General features: G+C 40.7%; 1 protein-coding gene across 2 annotated transcripts in view; it reads right to left on the bottom strand.

The window, feature by feature from the left end:
* LOC107745758 (zinc finger protein 652-like) overlaps window positions 1–11,472 on the bottom strand; it is a 21,715-nt gene extending 10,243 nt beyond the window's left edge. Inside the window, exons 1-4 of one of the 2 annotated variants that reach the window (XM_016559728.1) lie at window positions 11,106–11,472; window positions 10,799–10,852; window positions 2,536–2,809; window positions 932–2,152 (exon numbers count right to left, since the gene is read on the bottom strand). In XM_016559728.1, coding sequence (XP_016415214.1) covers window positions 932–1,960 — 1,029 coding nt within the window. In that variant the 5' untranslated portion in view covers window positions 1,961–2,152; window positions 2,536–2,809; window positions 10,799–10,852; window positions 11,106–11,472. Of the gene's footprint in view, window positions 1–931; window positions 2,153–2,535; window positions 2,810–10,798; window positions 10,853–10,903 lie in introns of both variants that reach the window. The other variant, XM_016559719.1, reaches the window with a different exon arrangement.

Genomic DNA, 11,472 nt, shown 5'->3' with positions numbered 1-11,472 from the left:
GAATAAAGGTAAATTATGTGAAAAATAATGTTTTTTTTTTAAAAACGAAGCATTAACACATGTTAGACTGCACCCCATAAACACAATCAAGCCTAGAAAAGAAAAAAAACAGTCAACCACCCCTTCAATATCATATTGTTGTGTTGCACATACACTACCGTTTAAAAGTTTGGGGTTGGTAATGCTTTTAGAAGAAGAGTCTTATGCTCACCATGGCTACATTTATTTGACCAAAAATAGTACAGAAACATTAATTAAAACAAAAATATTATGGGGTATTCATGGCCTAATGGTTAGAGAGTCGGACTTGTAACCCGAAGATTGCGGGTTCGAGTCTCAGGTCCAGCAGGGATTGTAGGTGGGGGGAGTGAATGACCAGCGCTCTCTTCCACCTTCAATACCACGACTGAAGTGAGACCCTTGAGCAAGGCACCGAACCCCCAACTGCTCCCCGGGTGCCGCAGCAATATGGCTGCTCACTGCTCCGGGTGTGTGTTCACGGTGTGTGTGTGTGTGTGTGTGTGTGGATGAGATAAGACTCTTCTATTCGTGGGATGACAACACTGAAATGTCAGCCTTCAAAAAAAATCAAACAAAAATTGGTGCAATAACTTGTAACGGCGCCCCGGGTGCCGCAGCGATATGGCTGCTCACTGCTCCGGGTGTGTGTTCACGGTGTGTGTGTGTGTGTGTGTGTGGATGAGATAAGACTCTTCTATTCGTGGGATGACAACACTGAAATGTCAGCCTTCAAAAAAAATCAAACAAAAATTGGTGCAATAACTTGTAGCAGCACCATGGACCCACTTCAATCTCATTTCCAATCGAGTCCCATTAAATAAGGCCTCTGCTTGGACTAATGTCTATTAACAATACTCGTAATTTCCTAAGGCTGTGGCTTTTCGATACAAGTTTGGGAAGATCCTCTCACCTGGATGTTCTTCTCGCAGTCCGTCTGCTGGTGCAGAGCCAGTTCACTCTCCAGCACGAACTTCTTCCCGCACTTTTCGCAGATCTGCATGCGTCTGTGTGTCACGTTCATGTGCTTCTCCAGGTACCAGCGGGTATTGAACACACGTGGACATTTTTCACACGCTAGCGTCTCTTTCTCCTCACCCTCACCCTTGGCTCCTCCTCCTCCAGCGACTGTCGCTCCTGAGGTGGAGGAGGCGGAGCTTTTGGCCATCTTGGCAGGTCTACGCTTTTGGGGTGGGAACTCTGCATTCTTCCTCCGCCCCCTGGTTGTAACGCCGGTGGTTGCTTTGGTTACGCTCCCAGTTGATGATGCGGTTACGCGGCGACACTTTCGCCGTGGTGAGGCAGCCGCTCGACCCCTGTGCGCCCGCTGCGCTCTTGTTCGCCGACTGTTGTTTTCCTCTTCCTCCTCATCCAGATCCTCCTCAGCACTGTAGTCATCTTCAACACTGTCATCTTCTTCTTCCTCCTCCTCCTCGTCATCCTCTTCCTCCTCATCTTCTTCTTCCTCCTCCTCACTATTGCTCTTGTCGTCTCCTGCAGTGTTTGCATTGGCTCCGTCATCTCCTTTGGACACGTGCAGGGTCTGGTTATTGAGGTTGACTTCTACGATGATCTGTCCTCGTTTGAATTCGTCCTCCGCCCCAGCTTCCTCTTCGGCTTCAGAATCTTCCGACATCCCTCCATTTCCGCTCTTTGTCGCAGCTGCTCCGGCCCCTTCCCGGTAAAACGGTTGAGTCGGGGCAGAATGGGGATTTAGGTCTGAGGGCATCTGCAACTCAGGTCTCGTAGCCATCGTGTTGTCAATGACCACCGAGTACGGTTTGGCCGCAGCTTCTTGCTTGTACAGCTTTGCCGACAGCTCGGCATCAGGAGTAGAGGTGTTGTGGAAGTATGTTTGGGAGGATTGAGTCATTTGCTCCTCCTCTTGAGACATCGTCTCTGGGCCGGACACCTCCTCCTTCAGTGTCTGGCAGGACTTCATCGGCAGCCGATCGCTCAGTTAAATTGGAGTGTTTCCTTCTTTATGTTTGAGAATAACCACTGTTTCCTGTCAAGGGCGATACAGAAGGCAATGTACCCCTCCTCTCGAAATGAATGAGAGGAGGGCAAGAGAGCGTAAAGGAGGAGAGATGAGGAGAGACGCTTTAGCCTAGCCCAAACCGAGCCTCCATTACTTTCACAAGCACATGAAAGAGAAAGAAAGGAAACGAGAAAAGTGAGACAGGAAGATAAAGAAAATGAATAAGACGAATAATTTAGGGCTGCATGATAACTCAAAATAAAACCCAAGTCACGATATGGCTTAGTGATTATCAAATTTCAAAAGGCTGTAATTTAACTGAATGAATGTATGCGTATTTCAGAGTCAAGCGCAGCACTTCTTTTACACACAAGCAGCTCATGATCCAGTGCAATATTGTTATTATGATTTTTTAATGGTCATGTTGATATATTATTATAATTTTTTGTCTCCAAATTGTACAGCCCTAAAAACAAGCACAGCAAACCTTTCCCCAACTCATGTACTCTTAAAATGTTTCACCTCAAAGTACTCACATGAAATCCGTCTCACTTTGCAACTACTCGCACATATTTCATCCCGCTCCAAATGAAACTCGCCTTGACCTTAGATCCAAACTTCAGTCTCTCAACAGCATCTCGGTATCACTTGGAAAGACAATAACGGCATCTCATCTGCAATCTCTGCTGATTCAGCCACAAAGCCTCTCTGTCAGTGATGTGACGGCGTCTCCGCACCGTTGAACTCAGCGCTTAGATCTCGCAGTCATTACCAGCTGCTCCGAATCAGCAGCCTGCAGCCAGGTGCTACCTGAAAGAGAGCAAGAAACAACGTGAAAGGTTGCGAAAGGAATGAAAGACAATTGAAAGCAATTATATCAGGTGTCAACTAAGATGTCACATTTAATTCAGTACATCAAAGCGGGTAAATGAACCACAACTACCACTGAAACAAGAGCAGTGTGTCATCAAACACAGATATTCAAGAATAAGTACAATAGTGCTTTATAACAAGTATAACAACACCTCTGAAACTGTAGTCATCGCAATGACTGTTACCTGGTAAAACCTTCTGGTCTTCAAATCAGGTGCCATACATCCTTTTTATGTATATGTATATGTATGTATGTGTGTGTGTGTGTGTGTGTGTGTGTGTGAGAGAGAGAGAGAGAAAGCAAGAAAATGAGAGAAAAAGAAAGAAATGAAACTGCAACCTGGTTAAGGTGTAGACATCTAGAATCTCACTACTAATCAGTTACACACACCAAACCGCAAGCGTTTCGTTTCTCAGCGTAAGTGTGTGTGTGAGCAGCTCAAAATTAAACCACAAGAAGTTAAGTACAGAAAACACACTGACACAATGGGGAAGAAACCCTCACATATTTTCATATTCTGTACATATTTTTTTTAATATTGACAAATATGGGGTAATCTCGCACACTTCATTACTGCAACATGTCACAACAAGTCACTCACCCGTGCTGAAGTTGCCAGCACCAGTGTTGCTATGTGATTGCTGGGGTGTTGCTTATTTGCCAAGTAGGCCTGTAGTGATTATTTGATCTGATCATGAATGTTTAACTGCGATTATTGTGCACTTCAAATTCCAGTCCCATATTGCAATCCAACAGTTAGACAAATACTTCTAGCACACATGAGCATTGTTATGCCTCTCTTTCTGGTGCAGTAGTGCATAACGAGGGCACATGAAAGTGAATATTTTAGGACAGAAATATGTTATTACTGCATAAAATAACAATATTCTTAATTATTAAAAAATACAAGGCGGACTTAAGAGGAACCAAGCAACAACCAAATATAGTAATAGTTGCTAGTGATTTGAACAAACCCCTATATTCAATTTTATATACATATTTATACAAATTATCAATTTATAAACATATGATTATAAAAATATATATAAATAAATATTTCTTCCGCCAATAATTAAATAAAACATGTGAACAAATGAAAAACAAGAAACAAGACAAATGAACAAAAAATAATTACATTCATTCAACTAGCTAACTGTTTGAGCCATTTGTCCTTGATCTGTCAGGCATTCACTCAACAGAGGGACTGATTCAACTGAAAATTCAGACAGTTACACACTCATGAACCAAAACGAGACCACAAGTTTCAGTGCGAGTAATTTGAAACGGGTGTGGGGACGGAGTGTGTGCACTCAAGGAATGATCTTCCCTAATCAATGGCTCTATTATATGCCAATTTGTGCCAATAGACCAAGAAATCAGATATCAGAGTGACCCTGTTAATTCACCAAAATCAAAACTTGACAAGACCCCACATTACATGCTGACTCATCACGATCAAAAACAACACCACCTAAACAAAAAGTAAACGGCAGCCACAGACAGGAAAAATAGCTCTGTTTTTGCGCTCGACTCTTAACGGCCTCAACCTTGACTTCCTGGCTCTCTGTTAACATCTCTGTTCTGTTAAAAGTATATGTGTGCCAGTCATCATCTGCGCGAGTTGAACAAATGTTTCTGTGAAATATGCAGAACCTACATTGTAAAGCATTGACTGTGCACAACATGCATTACATGATAAAATCTAAAGCCTTGTGACTACCAAGATAATTACTGTCTAGTCAGAGTGATGCATGCCACTTCTGTGAAGAGACCAACAGCGTGACTCACATTAACCCACCTCTTTAAGCCATGGTGGGAGAGTATACCTACAATTTATCAAAGAATTTCACTTGAGATGTTTTTTTTTTTGCAAAATGCTTCTGATAAACTATCGGAGACCTGAGAGCTGCACAGATGCAAATGTTCAATTTTGGATTGAGAAAGATCACAAACCCTTTTGGCTCATCAAGGTGTTTGCGAACATCTAGAAAAGAAAGTGAGTTCATTCATTCCCGCGGCAGCAGGAAAAGGTGTCTTGACACAGCGTACGCATATATACAGTGAATGTATGCAATGTTTGAAAGCTCATGACTATCATGTGTCTGGGGAAGCAGCGTTTGAACGATGAAAAGCGAAAAAAGAAACAGTTAGGCCAGGTAAAACAGAAATGTGAAGTCAGAAAGAAAGGGCATAACATTTTAACATATAGTTTCCCTTTGAGTCACCTTTAGGACAGATAAGCCTACTTTACAATACATTAAAGTGATAGTTCAGGAAAAAAAATAAAATTCTGTCATCAATTAACCCTTTAAGCCCTGAGGGCATTTTTGCCTCACTGAAGTTGATGTTTTTTCTGAGTGACATACACAAAAATAATGACTCATAACTCGAAGACTATATAGCAAGGAGAGTCAAAAGGTTGGTATCGTTTGATAGAAAACTTTCTTTATTTTCAATGGGAAAAAAATTTTCATTTTGACATTCTCCTGCTGAGAAATAGCTGATAAAAAAGTAAGAAAAATTTGAGTGATCCGTCTTATTTGACATTCAATATCTCAGGACAGAAATACGGTAGGAGGGAAATTCTTTTTTGATGATGTTCCCCAGCGTGTTAGCTGTATCTGTAATTTTGTGGTGATAGCATAAAGTATCCAAAAGTTACAGTATTTTGTAACAAAACAGGCCTTTTTGTTTAGCTCTTGACTCCCTGAAGGAATTTTAAAAACCTGTTGTTTTCTGAGTGCCATACACAAAAATAATGACTCATAACTCCAAGAACGTAGCAAGGAGAGTCAAAAGGTAGGTATCGTCTGATAGAAATTTTTCTATATTTTTTTATGGGAAAAAAAATCTTTGCATTTGAATATTCTCATGCTGAGAAACAGGTGATAAAATGTAAGAAAAATTAGTGTGGTCAAGGGAAATTTTTCATATCATTCTTATTTGACATTCAATATCTCATGGAAGAAATAAGGTAGAAGAAAAATTATGTTTTGGTGATGTTCCCCAACATGTGTGCTGTATGTGAATTACATTTTGTGGTGATATATCATGGGGTAATCAAAAGTTACAGCATTTGGAACCAAGGTAGCCTTTCTCTTAGCCCTTTACAGTTTCGAAATTGTTGTTTTGAATTTGAAGTAATGCCTCACTCAAGTTTAGTCAAAGCCCCCAAAAATTATACTTGTTTTATTCTACTCGATGAGACCTTTCAAATGACATATGACATATGACTATCTGAGATGTATGATGTTTCTGAAATATTAGAGTACATGGCACAAAAAACATTTTGTAAATTATGAAATTTTTTTTGGTGTCATTTATCAGCAAATAACTCGGCACTACTTTGGAGTTAATCGAAAAGTGGCTACATGCATTGTAAAGATCAGACTCTGAGCTTTCGAATGATATCCATTTTTTTTGTTGATCAAGGCAGTGATTTTAAAAATATGATTAGTAATATTGTCGCGGAGAGGGGGGGGGGCGTCCCATCCGCGGTACAATTCGGTTTAGAGGGACTTCTCAGCGCTCGTTAAGAGTTGATCAAAATAATTATCACTAAAAAGCTGCGATTCTAAGCTTTAAAATGATACATATTTTGTGTTATTCCATTCTGGGGTTGCTTAGTAATTTGATTTTGAATTTTTTCGTGCGGGTGGCGGGACACCTCAGGTTTAAAGGGTTAATCAACTTCATGTCATGCTAAACCGGTGTTAAAATGGTTGAAACTATTTTTGTACATAAAATTAAACACATAATGTCAAATGCTGTTGATTTTCATTGTACTGAAATTTTTTTTATTTTTTTTTTTAATAACTTTTTTATGTGCCACAGAAGAAAAAAACAGAACAGTCACACAGGTTTGAACAACATGAAGGTGAGTTGAACTGTCCCTTTAAGGCCCATATCACCATATTCATTTATTAAAACAAAACACTGATAATAAATCTAATAAATGGATTCAACTGGCCTAATTCAAATCAATAACTTATGAACTGGTGAGTCTTTTTGATGAATAACTGACATTGGCTTGAAAAGTAAATTCACCCCATTTATTTTTTAAATGCATGTTGTTGATCTTATGGTGAACAATTCATCCATGCATGTTTCCTTTTTTAAACTCTGTTTTGACCTTTAATCAAAATGTCATAACTCAAATTTCCAGTGAAATTTCTCTCTGGTGAAGTATGTCGGACTTCTCCAGTCATTTTGTCTGATTAAACACCACCACCTCCTTACTTACAATCAATTACAAGCTCACATTCAGATCTACCTCCATCCAATCAACAACTGATACATAGAACCAAGTTCCTGTCCTGTATTTTATTCATTTTCGACAATCTTTTTCACTTGGATGTATGTCACAATGTGGAAAAGATCTGTCGCTACTTCCACTACATCATGACTGTAAAAGAACCAGTTTATAGGAGTTGTTTCTTCATGAATCAGGTGAATGCTTGTTTTTGCAGACAGAAGTACAAAAATAGGTTTGTGTAGGATTATTGTATTATTTTGTAGTCTTCATCTCAATTCATGCAGCAAATGACTCAGGTATCAATGTCTTCAGCTTTGGATTCAGAATAGCAGTGTATGATTCCTGCTTGTGTTTTGTTTACAGTAACACAATGGAGCACAACCTCGAAAAATCGAGCTGAAGACTATTCAGCTGCATTTAAAACCTTGCATGTTAACTATTGAGGGTGACGTCATTTGCCCAAATCTTGCAGCTCTCCTACAGCAACAGTATATACATCGCCGAAGCGGCCACACATACACGCATAAAACTACCTACACAAATAAAACCCTATACACGTAAACAAACGCCCACACATATACAATTATACATGCACACAAACACATACCCACAGAGATACAGCCATACACACACACCTCCACCTTTCTTCCTGTGCGCTTTGAAACTTTCTGAGAATTGGAGAGCGCAGTGTATGTGACCACATGATGGGTGCATAAGGGGTCACATCTCAGAGCGTATGCGTTGGAGTCATAGGAAAGTAGCCGGCATATATAACACATATTACTGTACATATATTTAAAAGACTGGCCCCGGCACACTTTCCACTCTGTGTAAATTCTGTTTTGTGTTTTAAATCAGATCGAAATCGTCACTTTTAAATACCAAACAATGCTCTGCATTAATATTAAACAGATTGCAAAGCCTAATTCTTTGCTAAAGATCTGCGAAAAGCTAGTTAAAATAGCTTTGACTCTTGAATTGAGTGCACCCATCAGAAGGACGCCAGAAACGGAGATTCTCACGCTCCTCCGGGTGCTGCAACACAGCGTCTACAACACATCTGAGGAGGAAATGGAGGAAAAAAGCTCTACTTATTTACACAAGAATGCAAGATGCATGTGTTTGCATCTACACATCTGTCTATGTCTGCAGCCACTTACAAGTCTAGAGTATGCATGATCTGGTGCAATACAAAAGAAGAAAAGGAGAGGGCAATTGAGTGTGAAGACAATATCAATGAATTAATTTTTCTTGTTTCAGGAAGACCGACAAGTGCAACTGAAGTTTCGCAATGCCTCAGGCCGCTCCTCTCATCATCATGAGCAAGTCAGTGGATGATAATGGTGACTAATCCCGGGTTTCCTCACACATAATAAGCAAGCTACTTTGATGTGGGTGACAATCACACAATCAAAATCTCTACAATCAATAAAATTACTCATCTTTTACTCATCTTCATCTTATATATCCTGATCAACTGTGACTGCTCCAAGGACTGAGGAACAAGAATGTGACCCCATAATCCCCCCCATCTCACCTCGTCCAATCAATAGCAAAAAATATTTTACTCATTCAATAACCAAAACCACTTTAATTTCTTCAATTGATATTGCAGACCATAAAAGAAAAATCGATAATTTTGACCCATGCAATGTATTTTTGGCTATTGCTACAAATATACCCCAGCGACTTACAGTAAGACTGGTTTTGTGGTCCAGGGTCACAAATAAGCTTTCATGCTGTGATCTTAAGGTGGCTTTAGTGCTCAGGAAATGTCTTCTAGAAGCTACAGCCAATGACTTCAGGATTGATTTATGTAGGTTTTAAATGATTGAAAGCAAAATTTCCAACAGCTAACAACTAAAAATGCACTTTTGCAAAAAAAAAAGTTTTTTTTTTTTTGCTTTTCAACTTTCCCCGTCTCCAACTTCTCTGACCTGTCGGCCTTATACTGAATTCGAATAGTGGCAGACCACTGATAATCTGACTAATTATTCAATCAAGAGAGGTCACCCATGACAGTCCTGTGAATCCACAATCTGACTTTCACTCAGAAAGGGCCGTTGGGTTCTTTGAGTGCTGTTATGCAACTGTATTAAACACAAGCAAGCTGAGTCACTTTATTCTTTTCAGATGATCTTAAACTAACCCACCAACAGAAGGCCTTTAATACAGGTCACTCTACAGCAGATGATGAATGGCCCAGGGAGAGCATAGAAAGGATGTCAGAATCGGGTGCAAATTAGTGACATCTTTAAGCATGAAAGTAATGAAAATTAGCCCTATCTCTTACCTAAATGCATGTTTTAAATGCATGTTTTATTTATTTTAAAAGTCTGTACACAGGACTTTTTTTCAATCATTTAGTCTGCTTAAACCCCGTCCCTGCAAGACCACATATACAAAAACTTTCAATTTAAGAGAGGATCCGTGCAATTTATATCTTTATCTTTAAACATTTAATTTTAGTAGCAGATGGGCCATGAATAAAATGTATATTCCCATGATACACATTGCAGTGTCAATGATAGTTATGAAGACAGAATCATTCAAATGTTTAGCAGAAAAAAAGTTAAGGTAAAAAACAAGGTGGACAAATCTGGTTAAACACGTGATATTTCTTAACTTAAATGCTTCTTCAGATAAACACAGATTCATGTTTCTGAAACACCTTGATTTGTGGGTGTCATAGGACATTTTGAATTACACAAGCTCTGGAGAAAATCTCTTTGCCCATTAAGTTGGTAAGACTTCATCATAGCAGCTTGAGAACTGGATAAAAGGGAAGAGGGGAAAACCTCACAAAAATAATGAGCTTATCATAGCTTTCTGGCTTGTCAGGCACACAAATGCATCAAGGCAGTTCCAGACTACGTTTAAAAAGAAAGGGACCAAAAAATATTTTTTAAAAAGAGACAAAACAAATTGCAAAATTCCTTCGCCCCCTACTCTTAAAATCGGCGCTAGCAGCTCGAGCTAACGCCGCAGTTTGAGAAGGGCCTAGCGCGCGCATCCACAACACACCTCCAAACTCCATCACGTCCACCCAAAAAATGAGGATAAATACTGGTATACAGCGCAATTGGGCCCGCATATACGGTCAGAACAGTTAGAAAAGCAGCAAAGGTTGTGCGGCAACTCACTGGCAAAGAGTAACTTTTTTGGGAAAGGGACGCAAAGAAAGGGTTAAACAGAAGGAAACATTGGTTGGTCGGGACGGCAGGCGTGCAGGCCGTTCGGCTAGCAGAGCTAACATCCCGAGTGCACGTACATACAGCTCCAGCAATGGACTCCAGCTACGACAGGACCCGCTTTTGCAAAATTGTTAAATGCGATTGCAAATAGCCCCATCGAGGTGATTTTAATAGACCTGCTTTGCAAAGCGCGTGCAGCGACAATAAGACTATTTAACCCTATGGCTCATAGCAAGCTAACATCCCCGACTTTCACTCCTTACACCCCCAAACCGCCCAGATTTATACTCCTTTTTCTCATTCATACAGCCATGCACTCGCGGTCTACGCGCAGTTACGTTAGTTGCAGAAGACTCTCAATGCATTCGTATGCAAAGCAGCATTAGGCAAGAAAACAATAACAATTTTTGATGGTTCCTGTTCTCGGTGAAAATAAGTGGTGTAGTGCATTGATTGCCACAATGACAGCATCATACCTTGACAGATGTTCGAGGGATGGTTTCTATGCATGCGGCGAACAACTGTCATCGCTGTGAATAAATGCAAAAGCAGAAATTAACTTGTAGCAGAAGACTACTCACCCGAGACACGAGCGCCCTCTCCCTCATACCGTCCACCTCAAGTTGTGTAGCGATCCGATAAAACACAAATCTAAAAAAGAAACGACTTGCTTCAGATAAACTATTCCTCGACGGAGTTTTCGCGAACAGCGTGCAGTCGCATGCACGCGCGGACGAACTATCACAAATCGCTCTGGTTTGCTTCTAGACTGTCCGAGCCCACCGCTGTTCTTGTTTACAAGCCATCGCTACGTGGCTGGCCTAAGTCTCGCGCATCAAGCATCCTCTGAGTTCCTCCGAGGCGCTCGAGCCGCCGCTGTCTGCACTGAAGAAAGCGCGCGTGGCGTCGGTTTTTTTCTTCTTCCCGTCCTCAGAGAGCGAGACCAGACAGTTCAGTGCGCACGCCCGTCTTCCTCTCTGCGGCGAACCACCTTGATAAAAGTGACTTTTTCACTTGATGGACCGTTTGCCGAACACAATGAGAAATTGCAGCTGCCAGTTCAACGTTCTGAGGAAGCACCAACAATTTTGAGAGCTTTGTTTTCTTCACCATCACCACACCGGTCCAGGCCTAATGTGAACTGAGAACT

Source organism: Sinocyclocheilus rhinocerous, unplaced genomic scaffold, assembly GCF_001515625.1.
Source record: "Sinocyclocheilus rhinocerous isolate Xijiao unplaced genomic scaffold, SAMN03320098_v1.1 scaffold3815, whole genome shotgun sequence".
In the NCBI taxonomy this organism is placed as follows: Eukaryota; Metazoa; Chordata; class Actinopteri; order Cypriniformes; family Cyprinidae; genus Sinocyclocheilus; species Sinocyclocheilus rhinocerous.
The sequence above is the reverse complement of the archived record's forward strand: the minus strand, read 5'-3'. Positions and strand labels throughout refer to the sequence as shown.